The following is a 22303-nucleotide window of genomic DNA, read 5'->3' on the forward strand; positions in this document are numbered from 1 at the left end:
AGATCCCTGAGTCTCAGGGGGTTGGGCTAGATGGCCCTCAGGGTTCCTTCCAACTCTGCAATTTTATGATTCTGCTCTATGAGTCTAAGTACCCTGAAACCTCTAGGCTCTGTATGGGGGAACTTGTATGCCCAAGAGCAAAAACTGTGGCCCTCCAGGCCTTTCTGTCTGGCCCTTGGAACGCTCCCCAGGCCACGCCCCTCACTGGCCTCTGCTTTGCAACCTCCTTGGGGTTTTTTTGTCCAGATGGCACATGCCTTCGAACTCGGATGCCCCTCTTTTGGCTGGATGGAGGATGCAAAAAAGGGGCCACGAGTAGAAAGGTAGCCTACTGTAGATGGATAACATTTACATGTGTTACTGTGTCCAATTTTTGCCTCTGGCCCTGCGGGAATGCGGCCCCTGGAGATGGCTCAGCAGAGAATTGTGGCCCCCAGGGCCAAGAAAATTTCCTCAGCTGTGCCTTAGATTGTAGAGGGGCTTGCAAACATAAGCTTCTCTCCCCCCCACCCCACATCCCCGGTACGTGATACTGGTCTTTTCTCTCTTCCTCACTCCCAGAAATGATTTGGGCACATTTTGGTGAACTGAGAGGTGAGTTTTCACTCACTTGTGGGAATTTGACTGCTGCATGCGAAGGAACATGGGAAGCTGCCTTCAACCAAGTCGGATCATTGGGGGTCCATATTGTCTACACCAGGATTCCTCAAACTTGGCCCTCCAGATGTTTTGAGACTACAGTTCCCATCATCCCTGACCACTGGTCCTGCCAGCTAGGGATTGTGGGAGTTGCAGGCCAAAAACATCTGGAGGGCTGAGTTTGAGGAAGCCTGGTCTACGCCGATGTTCTCCAACCTTGGATCCCCAGATGCGGGTAGACTACCATGCCCATCATCCACTGCCAGCTTAGCCCAATGGTCAGGGATGATGGGAGCTGCAGTCCATCCACATCGGGGGGGGACCCAAGGTTGAAGAATACTGGTCCAGCAACGGCTCTTCATGGTTTCAGGCAGGAGCACATTCCTACCTGGAAGTTGAACTCTTGGGACTTTCTAGATGCTTTGCCACTGAGCTACAGCCCTTCCCGAAAGGGATGCAGGCCAGACTCTGTGTGTGTGTTTTCTCCTGGTGTGTTTGTGTGTGTGGCTTGGCTTGCTTGCAATAGTTACCTTGTCCCGGGCACCCTTGATGCGCTTTTCTCCTGCAGCAGGCCTTAGGTTGCCTACCCCTGGGCTAGCAGCTCAACCCAAGGTGTCTGTCCAAGCTGCAGCCACACAGAGATAGCAGCAGTGACCGGCTACAGCTTCCTTTATAGGGTGTCCTGCACTTTGCACTGTCAGAATACTGCAGCTGTCCACAACATCTACCTTGGGAGTGAGCCAGGAAGCGCACAGGGCCTTGCTCCGAAGGGTGGGGGGTGGGCAGACATGGCCCAAAACTGCAGGAAGGAACAGTCTGTCCCCTTGTACAAGTGCGGCATCCTCTGCTTTGCAGACGGGGCCTCCTCACGAGCCGCCTTTCTCTCTCTCCCTTTCTGCTGCCAATCAGCTGTTCCCTTTCCCCAAAGCTTGACACAGAGCTGAGTCGCTCTTCCTGTTTTCGAGCTTTTGGGTGTGAGAATGAAGCAACAGAGGTTGCCAAGAACGGGCAGCCTGAACCGCAGAGGAAGGCCAGGCGCAGGGTGGGAGGGAGGGAGGGGGCGGTTTCTCTAGAAATCAAAGCGCCCCTTTGCGTCCCTAGTTTAGCCTTGCAGCTGCTTTGCAAAACACTTTGCGCAAGCCCTCGCAACAAGACAGTGCCAGCCAGGATTCTCCCAACATGCCGTTCCTGCAAAGAAGGGGAAGCTCGAGGCCGCGGAGAAGGACTTGCAAGCAATAAAGCTTGTGGCATAGGGACCTGCTTCATACCGAGTCAAGTCAACGGTCCCATCCGTATAGCTCAGTATTGTCTAGCTCAGTATTGTCTGGCCGTCAGGCAGGGGATTATCTTTCCCAGCTCAATCTTACATTACTGAGTTTCAAACACTGAAGACTGCCAGCAGCTCATCCAGTGAACCTCCTGCCCAAGTGAGCTTTTAAACCTGTTGTCCTGTTCCTTGCCTTATACCAGGGGTCCTCAAACTTTTTCAGCAGGGGGCCGGTTCACTGTCCCTCAGACCTTGTGGGGGGCTGGTCTATATTTTTTGGGGGTGTGTGAATGAGGGATGTTGAGCGGCACGCGAAAGGGCTCTGGAGAGGGGCTGCTTTAAATGGCGGCTGCTCGAGAGGGGCGCTCAGCCAACCGCGGCTCTTGTGTCTTGTGAGTGGCAGGGGCTGGGGGCAGCGGCAGAGGGAAAATGAGCGGCACGTGAAAGGGCTCCGGAGAGGGGCTGGCACCGACAAAGCCCAGCCCCCTTCCTCCTTTAGGCAGGGCAGGGAGAAGCCAGGAGGAGGGAGGGAGGAGGCGCCGCCGGCGCCATCATCATCATGTGAGAGAGAGGGAAAGAACGCATGTGCTGGCGACCCACACAACGATTCCCAGACTGTCCATGGGCCGGATTTAGAAGACAATTGGGTATGATCTGGCCTGTGGGCCTTAGTTTGCCGACCCGTGCTTTATACTCTTTCCCCCCCACTCTGCTGCTGAAGTGTCCGTATTCCAAGGTGCCTCTGGTTGTATCCTCTGGAAGAAGTCAAATACGCCACCAGCTCCCTCTGCCGCCAACTGCTACAGGGCTCTCTTCCCACATCACTTAGCCATAGGGTACCATATCTAGGTTGCCGGTTCATTTCCGGGCCTGATTCAAGGTGCTCACGTTCGTGTTTAAAGCCTTCAAAGACCCGGTCCCCCAATAGCTGACAGGTAGCCTTCCCTACAGATCCACTTGTGAGTTAAGATCAGCAGAGGGTGCCTTCTTGGTAGTTCCCCTGCCTTGAGCAGCTCGGGGTGGTGGTGGTGGTGGCCTGAGGGGAGAGGGCTGACCAGAACGGCTTTAAAAGAGGAGAGAGCTATTGGTGGCTACTAGCTGGGATGGCTGTTCTCTGGTCTCCACAGTTGGAGGCAACAATCCTCCCGAATTTTGGTTGCTGGAAATCTCAGGAAGAGAGAGTGTTGCTCTTACGTTGGCTAACCACTGTGAGAACAGGATGCAGGATTAGATCGTGGGATTAAATTTTACCGAAAGTTAACACAAATAAAAGCTGAAGAACTCTGGGCAATCCTACTCCCAAAAAAGCTCAACAACTCTGGGCTCAACAACTCTGGACACTCCTCTGCAAAAAATAAAAGCTCAGCAACTCTGGGCAATCCACCCACCCCACGCACGCTCCTCCTCCCTCCAATGACAATGAGTAGATCACTGCCAGTTTTTTTTATATTGGGAGTAGATCACAGTCTCTCAGGAGTTGTACATGCCTGATCTGGCAGGCTCTTCTGCTGTCCTTAGGTTGCATATGTGTGCTTTATCCCCCAAACGCATGGACCCACAAGTGCTGAGTGCTATGTGGAGGAGTAGAGGACTATCAATGGCTACCGTACTACCAGGCAGGATGGCTGTGCTCTGCTTCTGAATTCCAGTTGCCGGAAATCACAGGGGGGGAGAGTGCCCTTGTGCTCGAATCCTGCTTGTAGGTTTCCCGTTGGGATATAGAATAATACACTCATCTGGTTGGCCACTGTGAGAACAGAATGCTGGCTCTTCTGATGTTCTTAGAGGTGGGTGGGTTCAGAGAGCAACCTGCGGCAATGCCTGCAACAAGGAACAGCCTCTGAGCCTCCATTCTCTGCCCATGCAGCAACAGGAACAGAATTCATTCTTAGAGTGAAGGGAGCGTCCTCCCTTGACTCCCTCTGCAAAGAGGAGGTTGCTTTGGTCACCTGCATGTATAGATTTTCCTCTTTCTCTTTCCTTCCAGGGAAATCCAGCTCCTACGGCGGCTGCGGCACAAGAACGTCATCCAGCTGGTTGACGTCTTGTACAACGAAGAGAAGCAGAAGATATATCCTTTCTCCGGGGCGTGTACGGCTTCAGGCTTTGTCTGTTTCCCCTCTCTCGCGAGCCTCGTGGATTAATCTAAGCCTCTTCGCTCCTTGGTACCCAAGGAGTGAATTCGCCCGTTTCATGGTGTGCAGAAGATCTCGGGTTCAGTCTTTGTCATCTTCAGTTAAAAGAATCAGGTGGCAGTTGACGGGAGACACATTTCGCTACCTAAAACTCCTGCCCATCAGAGCAAGGTAGACCAATAGCCCTGGCCTTACCCCCCTGCTGATCCCTCTGTTAAATCCTTGGCCTGGCTACACTGTTCGAAATTCACCAGGCGCATTTTGCGGCTGGCATGGGTCCAATTGTGACCACGTAGAGATTTCTGGGTGCCAGGTTGGCAAGTGACATCTCCGTCTGGCTAGCCCCACCAGCTTTCATAAGCAGGAAAGCAAAAGAGCTTATTCCTTGCCTTTATCTCCCACCTTTTTTCTCCAAGGAGTACATGGTTCACGCTCCCTACAACGAACCTGCGAGGTAGGTTAAGAGCAGGCCTGGCCAGACTTGGCCCTCCAGCTGTTTTGGGACTACAATTCCCATCATCCCTGACCACTGGTCCTGTTAGCTAGGGATGATGAGAGTTGTAATCTCCAAAAAACTGGAGGGCCAAGTTTGGCCATCACTGTTTAAGAGGCTGTGATTGACTCCAAGGTCAGCCCATGAGCTTCATGACAGAGTGGGGATTCAAACCCTGATCTCCCAGGTCCTCGTTTGACACTCTAACCACTGTACCCCACTGGCTTCCTAGAGCACGTCTGCTATGGGGCAGATCTATAAATTATGTAGGCAGATAAATAGGGGGGGGAAGCAACATGTCCGTTAGAGAAGGATCTGAAATATTTTCTTTGAAGTTTGAATTTCTATTGTTCGGGATTATTTTTTTTAATGTTTTAATGCGTCATAAACCACTTTGAGATTCCCCCTCCTTTTAAAATACGAAGTGGTATAGAAGTGAAATGAACAATAATAACTGTCAGGGGATTAAAATAAAAAAATTCCTTCAGTAGCACCTTAAAGACCAACTAAGTTTTTATTTTGGTATGAGCTTTCGTGTGCATGCACACTTCTTCAGGGGATTGTTGCGGCTGCTCCCAAGTAAAGACGCTCCAGTCCGTTCTGTCTTTAATGGTTTATTGTGCATACTATTTACAGTGCAGAGATAGCAGAAAACATGACCGCCTAGTCACTCGCAGAATCCAGCAATGGCGCCCTTCTGCTCTGGGGCCAGCATAAAAGCTTGGGCACCCCGAAACGCCTCCCTCTAACCTTGCGTTTGGGCGCGTGCCTCAATTTGGGCACCGGAAGCGGCTGTGCTCCCTCTCCTACTTGTTGGCTGGAGTGGTGCAGGGGCTCTGATAGATGGCTGAGCCGTGCCTCCTCCACTCCGCTCCCATCCTCATTTCCTCCCCCTGACCCGTTATTGCCACTTTCACTGGGCGAAGTGCTGGTCAGGATGATGGGGGGGGGGAGGCTCCCTGTAGGGAGGCCCCCTGACAATAACAATAATAAATTTCATTCCTGGGAGGTGGGGGAGGGAGAATGGCGACTAGGTGTTTCGTCGACCTAGGTTTCAGGCGCCATTTGACGATCAGCTTATATATCTGATTTTTTTTTCTAACCCTGCCTGGCTGCTGCTTCCTTAACTCATCCTCTCACGTATATGGTGATGGAATACTGCGTGTGTGGGATGCAGGAGATGTTGGACAGCGTCCCTGACAAAAAGTTTCCCGTCTTTCAAGCGCATGGGTAAGTTAAGCAAGGCGGGTGCCATTTCATGTGCCTGCCCTGTCTGAGCAGTCCTGGCTTTGGTGCTAGTGGAAACTGAATAATAATAATAATAATAATAATAATAATAATAATAATAATAATAATAATAATAATAATAATTTTGTAGACCTGAAGGGGCGTCTCCACCCCCATTGTTCAGCCCGCACACTGAGGCCAACTCAGAGGGCCTTCTCAGTGGTGGCGCCTGCCCTTTGGAATGCTTTCCGATCAGATGTCAAGGAAATAAACAACTACCTGACATTTAGAAGACATCTGAAGGCAGCCCTGTTTGGGGAAGCTTTTAATGTTTGATATTTTACTATGTTTTTAATATCCTGTTGGAAGCCACCCAGAGTGGCTGGGGAGGACTGGCCAGATGGGCGGGGTATAAATAATAATTTATTTATTATTATTATTAAGACCAAAGGTGTCAATAGATGTCTACTGGGCCAAGGGTTTGTGTTTTCCCTTGCTCTCTCCTCCTGATATTATTGCAAGATCACCTTGGCATCCTCACTCCTGTTTACATTGACTCCTGAAAACCTTTTGTCTCCCCTTCTCCGGGGCTCCTGTTGCCACAGAATCATTATGCTACTGATGTTTTGGAGCAAGCGCAGATGCCTTTTGTCGCCAAACACGTGCACACACCATACACACAAGGAAGGCGTTGGCATCCTTCTTTTTTTAAATAAACATTTTTATTAGATTTTCCAATTTAAATATCTAATCCATTTTCAAATTATACAAATATCAATTAAACAATTAATCCAAATCTTCTGCCAAACTATACAAATTTAAATTTGACTTCCCATGCATCAGATTCAGAAAGCCTAGTCCTCTTATAGTCACTGCATTTCTAATCAATATAGTCCAGATCTTATCCAATAATATATTAAAATCCTATCTTCTTTCAAGCCACTGAGTTATTCGAGCAAGCAAGTTTGACCAAACCGTATATGTTTCTGTGTGAATTTATGCCTATGATTCCTCTGTAAATTAGCACTGTCTCTTCGCACGCTGGTATCTTGCCAAGTTCGTCCAGAAATCCAAAAATCCTTACAGCCAGCAGCTGCCATCTTCAAGCAGTCCCCCTAAATGAAATCTTTAAGCCTCTGTGATGATTTCTCCAGATCGCTACTCAATATAGCCTTTTCAGGGGAGATTTTGCAAGGTCAGAACTATAAACACACATCTAATGTCTTATTTATGGCTCTCTTCCCCTTTGACTAATATCGTAGCTGGCTTTGTCTCCAATATGGCGGAATCTAAATTATAACTGCGTCATAACTCAGAAGTTTCTTGACAAGTTTCCAGCCGCTAATGAGATTCCTTCTCTTTGATGTCCATGTTTAAAGGAATCTTTAACTACATTCCAACCTCTGCTTAAAAACCTCCAAGGAAGAAAGAGTCCGCCACCTTCCGAGGGAGGCTGTTCCACTGTCAAACAGCTCTTATCCTCAGAAAGTTCTTCCTGATGTTTAGTCAGAATCCTCTTTCTTGTAACTTGAAGCCATTGGTTCGGGTTATACCCTCCGGAGTAGGAGAAAACAAGCCTGTTCCCTCTTCCGTGTGACAGTCCTTGAGATATTTGAAGATGGCAATCAAATTTCCTCTTTTCCAGGATAAACCTAGCTCCTTCAACCGCTTCTCATCAGGCTTGATTTCCAGACCCTTGATCATCTTGGTTGCCCTCCTCTGCACACCTTCCAGCTTGCACATATCTTTCTTAAATTGTGGTGCCCAGAACTGGATGCAGGACTCCAGGTGTTGCCTGACCAAGGCAGAATAGAGCAGTATGATTACTTGAATCTCAATGAATTTGTTTTTGCGTCCTTTTTAAATCCAGGTTTTTCCCTCTCCGCCTCCCCTCTTCACACGCAGGTACTTCTGCCAGCTTATCGACGGCTTAGAATACCTGCACAGCCAAGGGATTGTCCACAAGGATATCAAACCAGGAAACCTCCTGCTCACGACCAATGGGACGCTGAAGATTTCGGATCTGGGCGTGGCAGAGGTACGTTTTTGAGCTCCCATACTTATGCATGTATCCCTCTTGATATGCACCAAGGCAGTTTACAAGCATAGGACATAAACCACTAAAAAGAAAGTAACACAAATAACAAAAGAGAGATTTTTTTGGAAGCAATACAGAAGGAATGTCCGAGGCAATAGAACTTCTCATCTGGCTGGAAGAGCTTCTTGAAACAACAATGTCTTTGTTAACTGAATGAAGATGTCATTGTTTCATGAAGCTTTTCCAGAAGTGTGGATAGTGGTTGACCCACGGAAGAGGGGCAGCCACACTCAAAAGGTCCTGTTCCCTGGTTACTATGGAGCAGGCCTCTGGTATTTTTAGAACCTAAAGAAGAAAATCTACAGAGTACAGTGAGCTTTGGGGTATATAAGAGGTAAGGCCTATCTCTCAAGGGCCCCTATACATGTTTGTGACTGTAGAGGTGACAGCTGCTAAGTTAATAGAATTGTAGAGTTGGAAGGAAGCACAAGGGTCATCCAATCCAACCCAGGAATCTTTTCGCCCAATGTGGGACTCGAACCCACAACCCTGAGACTTAAGAGTCCTGTCCTCTACCAAATGAGCTATCCCAGCTGTCCGACTGAGCTATCCAAGCCTTTGAAAGGGGATTGGATCAAACTCATTTGTTAGCTGCAGGTTATGGCAGTTTCATGCCACCTCCCTGTTCAGTGGCACCACAAATGCCACTCGTTGGGGCACAGCCGTGAGCGAAGCCTGTTTGCTTCACTTCGCATCAGCTTGAAAGCATTTTTTAAACAAAAGCATTTATTAAGAATGACATGGAACAGTCCAAACAACAAATGATGGGAACCTGTCGCTGGGCACAAAGCAAAATACATTCCTATGGCGTGTGTAAGGCAGGGAAAAAACCAGAATCTTAGAGTTGGAAGGGACCCCAAGGGTCATCCATCCAACCCCCTGCAATGTAGGAATCTCAACTAAAGCATCCATGACAGATGGCCACCCAACCTCTGCCTAGAAACCTCCAAGGGAGGAGAGTCCACCACCTCTCGTGGGAGTTTGTTCCACTGCCAAGCAGCTCATAAAACAGGATTTTTTTTTACTGGAAACCACTAACACCACCCTAGTTTCTGCCCAGTTTCTCAATCCCAGGCATAATTTTAAACACTTCTATCATGCCGCAGGGACGCGGGTGGCACTATGGGTTAAACCACAGGGCCTAGGGATTGCCGATCAGAAGGTCTGTGGTTTGAATGCCTGTGACGGGGTGAGCTCCTGTTGCTCGGTCCCTGCTCCTGCCAACCTAGCAGTTCGTAAGCACGTCAAAGTGCAAGTAGATAAATAGGTACCGCTCCGACGGGAAGGTAAACGGCGTTTCCGTGTGCTGGTCTGGTTCGCCAGAAGTGGCTTAGTCATGCTGGCCACATGACCTGGAAGCTGTACACTGGCTCCCTTGTCCAATAAAGGGAGATGAGCGCCACAACCCCAGAGTCGGTCAGGACTGGACCTAATGGTCAGGGGTCCCTTTATCTTTACCTTTATCATGCTGTAACCTCCTCGCCTTTTCTCTAAACTGAAAAGTTCCAAACCCTGCAGCCTTTCCTAATAAGGGAGCCCTCCCCCCCACCGCCGTTTGGTTGCCCCTTTCTGAAAACTTTCCCAACTCCACGTTATCCTGGAGGTGGCACGGTATTCCAGATGTGGTTTGCATCATAGGTGCAGCCTTCAGAGACGCCTCCTCACGGCTCTCAAGTCGTCCGATGGGAGTCCATCTCTCATTTATTCCACGCTCTATTGTGACGTGTGGCTCACAGCCAATTGATGGGACTGTGCTAGGAGCTGTTGTGCCTTCAGGATCTCCCATTAAATAACACGGGAACAGCTGCTTGCGTCCCCTACCGGTACTAATTTTCAATGCTCAGAAGTGCCCTGCTTCCAAAACCCCAGGACCCACCTTGGGTTTGGTCCATGGGAGACTGGAGGGCGTTCCTCTGTTTCTTCAGAATGTGCGAGCTGATAAGTGGGATTCTTTGTTTTCCATCTGAAGTGCTTTCGACCTGGGATTCACCCGTCGCCTCCCCTTCCTCTCCCTCTCCCCCCACGCCTCTCTTGCTTATTTCCCTCCCGCAGGCGTTGCACCCATTTGCAGAGGACGACATGTGCCGAACGAGCCAGGGGTCGCCGGCTTTTCAGCCCCCGGAAATCGCCAACGGCCTGGACACCTTCTCCGGGTTCAAAGTGGACATCTGGTCGGCAGGCGTCACGCTGTAAGCACAAAACCGTCAAGCAACACTCACAAATTCAGGGCAGCCTTGGCCTCTGCAGGCAGCATTCCTGGGCAGCTGCCGAGCCCCCCACCCCACTGCCTTGGACCCTCTTTCTCAGATGAGCTCCGGGCTTTTAATTCCATACTGTGCCCCAGCACTCATTGGGAATGCACGGCCACAGCTTCCCCCTCCTTCTCCAGCTTTCTAAGCCAGCCTTCCCCACCCATGAATTCAGAAAGGGACGAGGGGTACCATCTTATTTATTTGTTGCATTCCTATCCCACCCTTTTCTCCTTCAAGGAGCTCACCTCCTTGTGTTTATGGGTTCTCCCCGTCCTCTGTTAATCTCCACAACGCCCCTTTAAGGTAGGTTAGGCTGAGAGAGACCCTCCCCAAGGCCGCCTGATGAGTTTTGTAGTCAAAAGTGGGGGTAGTCAAAAAGGTTAGATTAGGGATGCAGGTGGCGCTGTGGGCCTAGGGCTTGCCGATCTGAAGGTCGGCGGTTCAAATCCCCGTGACGGGGTGAGCTCCCGTTGCTCGGTCCCTGCTCCTGCCAACCTAGCAGTTCGGAAGCACGTCAAAGTGCAAGTAGATAAATAGGTACCGCTCCAAGCGGAAAGGTAAACGGCGTTTCCGTGTGCTGCTCTGGTTCGCCAGAAGCGGTTTAGACATGCTGGCCACATGACCCGGAAGCTGTACACCGGCTCCCTCGGCCAGTAAAGCGAGATGAGCGCCACAACCCCAGAGTTGTCCGCAACTGGACCTAATGGTCAGGGGTCCCTTTACCTTTTTTAGGTTAGATTACTGCCATGTTTTGTAAATGGCTCAGGACCGCAATACCTCCAGGACCGCCTCTTCCCCATATGAACTGACCTGGACCCTCAAATCATCACCGGAGGCCCTTCTTTGTGTGCTTCCTCTAGAGCAGGCATCCCCAAACTGTGGCCCTCCAGATGTTTTGGCCTACAACTCCCATGATCCCTAGCTAACAGGACCAGTGGTTGGGGAAGATGGGAATTGTAGTCCAAAACATCTGGAGGGCCGAAGTTTGGGGATGCCTGCTCTAGAGGGTGGCAGCGCCTTTTCTGTAGCAGTTCCCCTGGCGCCTTCATTTTCTTTCTTTCTTTCTTGCTTGCTTGCTTCCTTTTTGGATTTTACAAATTAATGTTTCTAGTCACAATCATAGATAAAAAAAATCAAATAAAAAAGATTCTTCCGAATCCTTAGGGATCCCTCCACCCCTCCAAGGGTTATTTGTTTAACCTTTTCTGCTTCATACTATACGTCACTCCGATTTTCCAGTTATCCATTATATCCAAAGTCTTTGTTCCCTTTCAAGAGTTGTTTTAAACCTGCTAAAGAGTTTTAAATGTTTACAGGGGTCTTTCAAATATAATGTAAATTTCTCCCAATCTTCATTTAAGTTTTGGTCTTCCTGATTTCTTATTTTTCCAGGTCATCCTTGCCATCTCGCACAGTCCAGCAATTTACTCTTGCCATTCCTTTAGGTGCCAGGCGAAAATGTTCCTCTTTAACCAGGCCTTCGGCTGATTGACATTCAATGCCCTTTTAAATGTGTCACGGGAGGGGAGCAGATTATTGGTTTGCTGTTATTCTTATTATGTATTTTGTCCTTTTTAATATTGTAATTTTATGGTGTGAACTGCCCTGAGATCTACGGATGAGAGGGCAAGTATACACAGTTGTATAATTATTGTTGTTGTTGTTATTATTATTATTATTATTATTATTATTATTATTTGAGCCCTGGTCTCTGCCAGGTCCTAGTGCAACACTAACCACTATGCAACACTGCCACTCACCACAGCTTGCCCCCTCCACAGACCTCAGGGTCCTGTTTGGAGACCCTGCTCTGACCATAACCACCAGGGCGGTTCTTGAATAGCTCATGTAGGCTGGGCCATTTTAAAATCTCTCTCTGTGATAAACATTGGGCTTGTGGGTGATGAGATAGCAGCTGGTGAAGCCTTTCCTTGCTTGCAGTCACACAAACCCAACGGGTGCTTGCAGGTAAGCAAATATTAAAGTTGCGCATTGTAGGGAATATATAACATGGCCGGAAAAGTTTCTCATTCTACTCTGGCTAGTCTAGAGAAGAGAAAGGCAGCCGTGCTTCTTCCATCTTGAGGTCCAAAAGCGAGTTAGCATAGGAGAAGGAAATTGTAAAACAGGCTGCAACCTCAGACCTATCAGTGTTTGTAACAGGGAGGTACAGGAGTGGTCTGGGAATTTGTAGGTCCCTAACTATCTTAGCCCCTGTGCAAAACCCCTCTTCTTTTTTTTTTTTTAAAAGTTTTTATTGAGGATTTTCTTGGTTTACAAAGGTAATGCAGTCTCATATTTTTTTTTCCATTGTTATACATCAATCTTGCTTGTTGAGACATTAGGAGGAAGGGGGTAGAGGTGGGTGGGGTGGGATGCCTATGTTTCTGTTTTCCTAGATATATGTAGGCGTTCAGTGTCAGCGTTGTTTGTGCGGGTTCTCTGTTGTTCGCTTGTACTCCTTTGTTGCCGAGAGAGGATGGGGGTTGGCGTAGGGTGTGGTTGTTCATTTTTGGATGGCTGTGGTGGTCTTTGGTTTCTTGTGTGAGTGGGTTGGGTGGGTGTTTTGGTTAGTTTAACCATATTGATTTGAATGCTGACGGTGGATTTTTGTCATTATCCTGTTGGGCTGTGTAAGTGATGAAGGGGAACCATACTGGGGTGAATGTGTCTTCTTCTGTTTGTCCCCGTGCTAGTTTCAGCTTACTGGTTAGTTTTTCTAGTAGGGCCGTTTCCCATACTACTTGATACCATTGGTCCATGTTTGCTCCTGACAGGTCTTTCCAGTGTCTGGTTATGATGTTTCTGGTTGCTGACAATAGGTGGGTTATGAGTTCTTTGTAATCTGCGTGGGCGTTGTTGTCTTGAAAGATGTTTAATAAGGCCAGTTCTGGGGTGATTTCTAGTACTTGCTTGGTTATCTTACAAATTTCTCTTATGGTTATTGTCCAGAATGATTGGATTTTGGGGCATTCCCACCACATGTGGAGGTATGTTCCTGTGGAGGTGCACCCTCTCCAGCATTTTGGTGGGGTTCCTGGGTGTATTAGTGCTAGTTTTCTTGGGGTTAGGTACCACCTGTAGGTTAGTTTCATGGAGAGTTCTTTTCTTTTTGTTGATATGGATTTGAAGGGGGGTTTAGACCACATTTTGGTCCACTGGGTGGGGTTTATTTCATATCCTATGTCATCCTCCCATTGTTGTTTGATAGCGTTTAGGGGGTTCGTGGGGCTTTTGAGTAGTATTTTGTATATTGCGGATACCAGTCCTTTGCCGTGTCCCTTTGTCGTTAGTAGGAGGTTTTCAAATGTTGTAGGGGGTCTGGTTGCCGCTGATTTTATTGCTGGATTGTTTAGGAGTGTATGGATTTGGTTTTGTGCCAACCAGGGTATTTGGGTGTCTTCTAGTTTGGTTTGTATTTCTTGTGCTGACAGGGGTTTGTTGTTTTTATAGAAGTCGGTTAGGCGATATAGGCCTTTGGTTTGCCAGGTTTTTATTTGGAGGTTTTGTGCTGCATGGTGGAATACTGGGTGGTAGGTCAGGGGAATTAGTGGGGACGGGGTTGGGCACAGTTTGCCTATTTCTGTTTTCCATGCTCTGAACATGGTTTGTGTGTACCTGGTAAGCTTTGTGGGGATTTTCCTTATTTTGTTTGGGAGGAGTGGGTATGCCGTGGTGCTGATATTTTCGATTGTCTCCCTCTCAAGGTGTGTCCATTGTTTTGTCTCATCTTCTAGTATATATGGGATTATATGTCGTATTTGGTTGGCACTGTAATATGCTTGTATGTTGGGGATCCCCCAACCTCCTTCTGAGGTGGGGAGGTGCAGGTATTTGGTGCTTACTCTTGGTTTTTTGTGTGAGAAGATAAAGGAGTGTAGTTTTCGTTGCCATCTTTGAAGCTGGGTTGGGGGTATCCAGATTGGGAGGGTTTGGAATAGGTAGGTTAGTTTCGGGAGGGTGATCATTTTGATCGTGGCTATCTTGTCTGAGAGGGTGAAGTTCATGCTGCTCCATCTCTTTAGGTCTTTGTTTATTTGTTGCCACAGGGGTTTGTAGTTGTGTAGGTATAATTTGTTGAGGTTTTTGGTTATTTGTACCCCTAGATATCTAAATTTGGTATGACAGAGTTTTATCTTGGTGGTGTTGGTGAGTTTTCTTTGAATGTGTGGGGGGGTGTTGAAGCACATGGCTTCTGATTTTGTAAAGTTTACTCGTAGTCCCGACACTGTTGCGAAAGTGTTGAGTTCTCTGATTAGGGAAGTTGCAGTGTTTAAGGGATCTGGTGTTGTGACCATTAGGTCGTCAGCGAATAGCCCTAGTTTGTAGGTTCTGCCTTTTATTTCCATTCCCTTGATGTCTGGGGCTGCTCGAATACGTATTGCTAGGGGTTCCAGAGCCAGGATAAAGAGGAAAGGTGACAGTGGGCATCCTTGCTTTGTGCCTCTTTGGATTACTATGGTATTTGAGTCCATGTTATTGATTCTGCATTTTGCTGAGGCTTGGGAGTATATTTGCTTTAGAGTTTGTAGGAAATTGGGGCCGAATCTCATGCTATTTAGTACTTCTAGTAGGTATTTCCACTCTAAGCAGTCGAACGCTTTGAGGATGTCTAGTGACATGATTGTTAGTGGGAGTTTAGTTGCCTTGCTATGTTCAATCAGGTTCAGTAGTTTCCTGATAGGGTCTGTAATGTTGCGACCGGGGACGAAGCCAGTCTGGTCTGGGGCTATTAGTTTGGATAGGAATGTTTTTAGGCGGTTGGCCAAGATTGATGTGAATATCTTGTAGTCTTGGTTTATTAGTGAGATCGGGCGGTATGATTCTGCTTTGAGGCTGTCCTTCAGGGGTTTTGGGATGGAGATTATTTTGGAGTGTGTCCAGGTTTGGGGGATGGATTTTCCTTTCATGATGTCGTTAAATAGGCGTGTCATGTACGGCATTAGGGGTTCTTTGAATTTCTTATAGAATTCTGTTGTGAAGCCGTCTGGACCTGGGGCTTTGTGTGGTTTCAGGTTTTTGAGGACTGTGTCTATTTCTTCTGGGGTGATAGGGCTGTCCATGAATTCCTGTTCTTCCTCGGTTAAGGTAGGCATGGTCAGTCCTGCTAGGAATTGTCTGATTTGCAAAACCCCTCTTCTGCAGACTGAGATGCACCCCAACACGGAGGAGTCCGGCCGCGTGCATTTGTGCTTTATTTAATTTATTTAAATTGTTCTCTCTTTTTCCCTTCCAAATCCCTCTTTTATCGTTAAGTGACCCAGGGAACTTCTCGCGTTACAGGGTTGACATATAAGTACCGCCAACAAACGAATAAGCGAAATGAAGGGGGCTGGTGGGGTTGGCAAGGAGATGAAGCTGAGAGTTGGGGCTTACCCCTCTCCTCAACACCCCCCCCCCGGCCACTTCAAGCAAGGTTGTGATGTGCGAAGGAGCCAGAGCGGGAAGCTGAGCCTCCTCTTTGCAGATCCAACCCTCCCTCCCCCCCCCCCGCCCCGATCACACCTGTGCCTTTTGTCTGTTTGCAGATACAACATTACGACCGGCCTTTATCCCTTCGAGGGCGATAATATTTATAAGTTATTTGAAAACATTGGGAAAGGGGAGTACACCATTCCTGAGGATTGCGGCCCCTTGCTTTCAGATCTGCTTAGAGGTGAGTGTCTATTATTATTGCAGTGGTACCTTGGTTCTCAAACTTAATCTGTTTCCAAAACCAAAGCACACTTTCCCATAGAAAGTAATGCAAAACGGATTGATCCATTCCAGAGCAACCCCTAAAACAGCAATTTAACAAGAATTTTACTATCTAACGAGATCATTGATCCATAAAATGGAAGCAATAATCAATGTACTGTACTATAAAATAAATAAAGCAGTATTGTAGATGATTAAAATTTTAAAAAAATTCTTACCTACACTGATGATAGTCATTGTTTGGATGTGGGGCTTTTATCCCTTTCCGCAGTCACACAATCAATCAGTAGCTGAACTGGGATCCACACAGTCACAAAAACAAATTAACTGAAAAAGCCTCAAAACAAAAAATGCAAAATAAATAGCAAAAACAAAAGCACCAAATATAAGCTCCAAATAACACCCTAGAATACGCAGTCGGAAACGGAAGGCTTGAATTACAGTTGGGGGGGGGGCAAATTAGCAGCTCCGAAGCGCCCTCTCCGATTGCATGGAGCCCGGACAGCCCCGTGGTTTTCCATGGATCTGAGGGCAATGAAACAATCGCTGAGACAGCTAGAGCACCGGTGGCGGATAACCCATTCTGAAGCTGACCGGACACGGGTTAGAGCTCAATGTCGAGCCTACCAAGTGGCGGTAGCGACAGCGAAGTATACCTGAAGGAGCGTCTCCACCCCCATCGTTCTGCCCAGACACTGAGGTCCAGTACCGAGGGCCTTCTGACGGTTCCCTCATTGCGAGAAGCCAAGTTGCAGGGAACCAGGCAGAGGACCTTCTCTGTGGTGGCGCCTGCCCTGTGGAACGCCCTCCCATCAGATGTCAAAGAGAAAAACAGCTACCAGATTTTTAGAAGACATCTGAAGGCAGCCCTGTTTAGGGAGGCTTTTAATGTTTAATTATTTTATTTCATTTTTCTGTTGTAAGCTGCCCAGAGTGGCTGGGGAAACCCAGCCAGATGGGCGGGGTATAAATAATAAATTATTATTATTATTATTATTATTATTATTATTATTATTATTATTATTATTATACATCACAGAAGGAGGCAGTCTAGAGCAGAAATTCTGTCTGCCAGGATACCTGATAATGGTCACTGGTTGCATTGCCTGGGCAGCCTGGCCATTCTTTTGTGATGGTTAATACTTTAATTCCCGAGTCCAGGTCACAAGCTCACCCTTGTTGTTGTTGTTTAGTTGTTTAGTCGTGTCTGACTCTTCGTGACCCCATGGACCATAGCACGCCAGGCACTCCTGTCTTGCACTGCCTCCCGCAGTTTGGTCAAACTCATGTTCGTAGCTTCGAGAACACTGTCCAACCACCTCGTCCTCTGTTGTCCCCTTCTCCTTGAGCCCTCAATCTTTCCCAACATCAGGGTCTTTTCCAGGGAGTCTTCTCTTCTCATGAGGTGGCCAAAGTATTGGAGCCTCAGCTTCACGATCTGTCCTCACCCTACTCATACACAAATATGCCCTTAAGACGGGATTTGTAAGCAAATAGACAATGGGAAGGCTTTCCCCATTTGCCTCCCTTACTGCAGAGGAATATTTGAGGTCATTGGGAGAGTCAAAATGGCTTCAGGATTGCTCTCCCATACTATTTCAGACACATGGTTCATATATTTAGATATGTGTGCAGATATGGAATATATATTCTATATTTGAGACCTTAAAATTCTTATAATCCTAAACAGTTCCAGATGTTCCCCAATAGTTGTCACTTTCAGGTGCTCTTAAGTCTGTAGCTTCCTCGCTGCTAGTTAGCAAAGTCTGAAGGTAAACTGACTGTGTGGTGTACTGCAACCCATTTATTTAATTGCATTTTGCATCCTCCCAAGCAGCTCTGTCTGCCGTGCATGGTTCTCCCCTTCCTCCTTTAATCCACACTACAACCCTGCGAGGTAGGTTAGGGCAGAGAGGCCTTGGCTAGCCCCCCAAAGTTGCCCAGTGAGCTTCACAGCTGAGTGGAGATTTGAACCCTGGACTCTCCTGGGACCTTGTAGTCTGACACTCTAGGCTTTGGACCTCATCTTGCGGTCCACCAATTTCCCCTCTGCCCTTCCCTCGCAACCTAATAGGACAACCATAGAAATGGAAAATCGAGACATCAGTTACAGGAGAAGCAAAACAAATGTCAACCAGCCCAGCTCTTGCAGACCCAAGCAGCCAATGAAACATTTTCTGCCCCACATCCACGGGCAAGGTTAGCAAGGGGACTGTGGGGGGCCTCCTCTGTTTTATTGTGGTTTTTTTTTCAAACGAAAAAGCCAGGATGCTCTATTGCTTTTTGTTTGCGGCAAGATAAAGCGTTCCAAGAGCACTTGAAACACTTGATTCCTTATCTAACAGCCATTATGGTACAGCTCAGTAAATATTTAACGGTGGGGGCCTTTTAAGTGAATTCGTTTCCAACAGGTTTCGAAAGAGACTCTCTCTAGCAAGGGAAATGTATTTCAGTGCTTCTTGGGAAATGAACCTGCTTTTTGCCGGGGGGGGGGGGGTGTTACATATTTTCCAGTCTGCTTATGTGAGTTGTTGCCCCAAACAGTTCTCCCCCCCCCAAATATAAATATATATAGGGGGAAGGGGTCTCCCACAGAATGCAAAGCAAAATTTTGTTCTCTGTTGCTCCTGAGAGCAGGGCTATGCCCCCAAGCCTGGAAACAGCAGGGGAGCAGATCTTGGCTGAGCTTCCTAATGGCTCGGCGGTGGCGCAAGCTGGCCAGTGAAGGAGATGTCGGGGAGCTACCCTCTTACTGGAGGGATTTCCAGCATGGGCTGACCAGTGGCTGAGGACTCTGCCTTTGCAAGACTCTTGCGGGGTCAGCCTGGATGACCTCCAGGATCCTTTTCCAGCTCTAAAATTTTACAGAAGAGCGGGGGGAAGGCAGCAGGGCTGAGGATCAGCTTCTGGCAGAAGCAAAAGGGCCTCCTGGGCCTCTCTCACAGCTTTGACGAGCACTAGAAGCTTGGCAGCTTTAAATAAAGAGAGAGGAGGAAAGCAGCTCTGTTCATTGGAGAATTCAGAGTGCAAGTGAAAGATAGGCACGCATCCTGATTGGGGAGGAGGAACTAGTAGGGAATCTTCGTGCGTCACTCTGAAAGGTAAAGGGACCCCTGACCGTTAGGTCCAGTCGTGACCACCTCTGGGGTTGCGGCGCTCATCTCGTTTTACTGGGTGAGGGAGCCGGCGTACAGCTTCCAGGTCATGTGGCCAGCATGACTAAGCAGCTTCTGGCAAACCAGAGCAGTGAACGGAAACGCCGTTTACCTTCCCGCCGGAGCGGTACCTATTTTTCTACTTACACTTTGACATGCTTTCGAACTGCTAGGTTGGCATCCTCTTAGCCATCCTCTTATTTATCTGCCAGAGGGACAGCTCCGCCAGCAGAGCTCAAGATTCTTAATCTCAGGGTTGTGGGTTTGATCCCCACACTGGGCAAAAGAGTCTTGCATTTTGCAGGTGGTTGGGCTAGATGACCCTTGTGGTCCCTTCCGACTCTACGATTCTATAAATACACTGTTGGTTCTCCCCACCACCACTGCTTCAGAAGGCTGCAGTTTCTGAGAGGCTCCGGCAGGTGGCGCTGCATGCACGGGTTATTTTTCTGTGTTTCAGAAATCTCCCTGCTTCAAATAAGACTTGCAATCATTTTCTTTGCTCCTGCCTCTCCCCCTCCCCATGTGCCTGACTAACCTCTCTCCCCGTTGCAGCCAATGCCATCTGCATGGCTATTTTGATTTTGATTTTCCTTTTTTTTTTGCGACGGTTATCACTCTGGTATAAGGCTCCCGCATCTCTTCAGAGCGCCGTTACATAAGGCCCATCTCAGAACTGTTCTCCAAACAGCTGGTCCTGTTTCTCCCGCTACAGACTTTGTCTGAAGGGCTGCAACGGCATGTTGAAACACACGCAATGCATTTGCAAGGGCCTGTGTCTCTGCCTCCCCCCCAACGCTCCTGACGGGATGATGCGTGCCAAAATAGATTTAAAAGAGCCCCATAAACCGAGTTGGGTTTCTCTCCATTAAAAGCCAGCCCAGACAAGAACGGCTTTGCTCCCCGAGCGTTGGGTGTGTCTCCGGAGCAAGTTCCCACCAATTTGGGGGGTGGGCCAGCTTGCAAATTCTCTGCGTTGGGTGGTGCCATGAACCACACGATTCCTCCTCAAGAATTGTCTTCTGTTGCTTGGTTTAATAATAATAATCACCATTCCTAAATGGAGCATTGTGGAACAAGCAGTTATGAGATTTTTTTTTTAATGGTTGCAGTAAAAAGGAGCTAAAGAAAATGTTCAGTGTTCCCTCCCCCCCCTTATGCTCAAAACAATCCTGTGAGGTGGGTCAGGGCCGAGAGATAACGACTGGCCCAAGATCGCCCAGCGAGTTTCGCAGCTGCGTGTGGGTTTCAACCTGACAGACTCCGTCCCCCCCCCTTTGGACCCTTTAAATTCCCAGGACACTGTGCGATGTGGCAGTTAAAAAAACTCAGGAGACTTCCTGCCGCAGCTCTGTGCGAGACCCTGCGAACAAGCAGAAAACCCCGCCAGGCAAATTGGTGTCAACTCTTTATGAGCAGAAACAGGGGTGTCAGGCCTAGTGAGCACAGTGATTCGTTTCCGCCAGGTGTTCCCCCCCCCCCCCGCAGTTTTGGAGACTTCCCATGGAGACCCAAGAACAAGCAGTGAAGTTGATTCTTTATTCGAGGAAACAGAATGCAAACAGGGAAACCTATGGCGAGACTGACACACACACACCCCCCAGTAAAAGCAGTTGATAAAACTGACGATCTGGGCCAGGGATCGGCAGGGTTACCTCGCCTGGGCCGGTTCACTCCAACGGAGATCCATCTGTGGACCAGATCGCACACGCAATTTCTGGGGTCTCTGCATTCACAGACGAGATTTCTGGCACCGCGGAAGCGAGTCCTCGCGCTGCGCTGGTTTGGCGCAGCACGTGGGGACTCGCTGAGCGGGCACCTTGGTTCGGGGGCAGCTTTTGGCCCATGGGCCTTAGGTTGCCGATCCCTGATCTGGGGGTCCCCCTAAGTCTCTTCCCCATCCTTTCCCTGCAGTCTTAAACTCTGTTGGTGGCGCTGCCTGTGCTCTTTGTTCTGCCAAATGCAAAAGTCTCCAGCCTGTCCCACATCTGCAGCGCTTTCTGTCTCTTCTTCCTCTCTCTCACTCAAGCCTGTTGCTTGTTTGACATCTGACCATTCTGCCCCCCCTTCACCCTCTGACCCTGTAGTGTGTGGTCAGTGAATTAGGGCACTAGGGTAGTTACCTAAATCTTCCCTGTAAATTAGGGTGTTAAAGTATTAAAGCCTGGCGCCTCATTCCCAAAGTCCAGGAAGCTTCTCCTCGGCTCAGGGAAGGAGGCACGATGCTCTGACAGGTACAGGAGCCCTCCTGCCACTTTCCCAGAGCATCCTGGTCCTCCATCTCAAAGTCTGGGAAAGTTCTGCTGATGTGCGTGATGTTGCCCCCTCCCAAGCTCGCCCCCACTGGCCCTGACGGTTCCTCTGCAAAGAAATTTCACCACATGCTACTGCTCTGGCCTGTCGTCTGTACCCCCACCACCACTCCCCTGGCTCGGAGCCCCTCTACCATTTCTTCTCGTCCAGCCAGTCCCTGACATCTGGCCACAGTGAGAACAGGATTGGCCTGATCCTGCAGTCATTATCAGTGAGACAGCAGGGTTCCCTGTCGGAGCAGGGAGGATGTCAAAAGAGTGTTTTTTTATTCGCTTCAGGCACCCCAACACACTTTTAGGCAGCCGGCAGGGTCTCAGGAGCTTGCTTTGTACAACGGGAGGGCATCGCCACACGACACCACATTTCGTGCCGGGGTGGCTCCTTGCCGGCTTCTCTCAGTCCCGTCCAGGGCCCTCCCATCGCTTGGGCCTGGAGCCAGAGAGAGGAAGCCACAGAGAGCGTCTCTCTCTCTCTCTCTCTCTCTCTCCCCCCCCCCCAAGGCCCTTGGGCAGTGCAAACAACAGCGTTACAAGGTGTGTTGAGTGGAGGCTGAGCAAGATCAAAAAGCGCTCCTCCCTGGCCAAATTGGCCTGTGGGAAGGTGCCGACGCCACATTGGCAAGACCTGGCCGTGTTGTGATTCTCTCCCCACCCTCCAATATGCTCGAAACAAAAATGGCTCTGTTTTGTGCGCCAGTTTATTAGGAGATGGAGGTGCATATGTGTTAGAAAAGCGGCGAAGCAAAGCCCCGCTGTCTCCTAGAAAACCCTTCCGAGTTTTACAGAGCACTTCAGACTGAGCAAGGAGCCAGCGTGGGCCCCTGCAGTTGTTTCCGATTCCTCTGTCCCTAACCATAGGCTGGGGCAGATGGGAGTTGGAATCCAGCAGCACCCCAAAGAGTGTCCAGTTGGCTGCCTCTGGAGGGGCCCTTCCTCTCTCTTGCCACTGCAGAGAGCATGGAAATGCTCCCTGAATTATGTGTTTTGTGTTTTCATACCATAGTTTTATGTTGTGAACCGCCCTGGGA

The 22303-nt window shown here is 48.7% G+C and overlaps 1 protein-coding gene across 3 annotated transcripts in view; it reads left to right on the forward strand.

The window, feature by feature from the left end:
- Nucleotides 1-22303, forward strand: part of STK11 (serine/threonine kinase 11) — a 63336-nt gene that overhangs the window by 16407 nt on the left and 24626 nt on the right. For all 3 annotated transcript variants that reach the window (XM_035118028.3, XM_088673042.1, XM_060275327.2), the window contains exons 2-6: nt 3894-3977; nt 5675-5764; nt 7667-7799; nt 9912-10048; nt 15640-15767. In XM_035118028.3, the coding sequence (XP_034973919.1) occupies nt 3894-3977; nt 5675-5764; nt 7667-7799; nt 9912-10048; nt 15640-15767 (572 nt within the window). The remainder of the gene's footprint in view (nt 1-3893; nt 3978-5674; nt 5765-7666; nt 7800-9911; nt 10049-15639; nt 15768-22303) is intronic.

This window comes from Zootoca vivipara, chromosome 6, assembly GCF_965207765.1.
Source record: "Zootoca vivipara chromosome 6, rZooViv2.hap1.1, whole genome shotgun sequence".
In the NCBI taxonomy this organism is placed as follows: domain Eukaryota; kingdom Metazoa; phylum Chordata; class Lepidosauria; order Squamata; family Lacertidae; genus Zootoca; species Zootoca vivipara.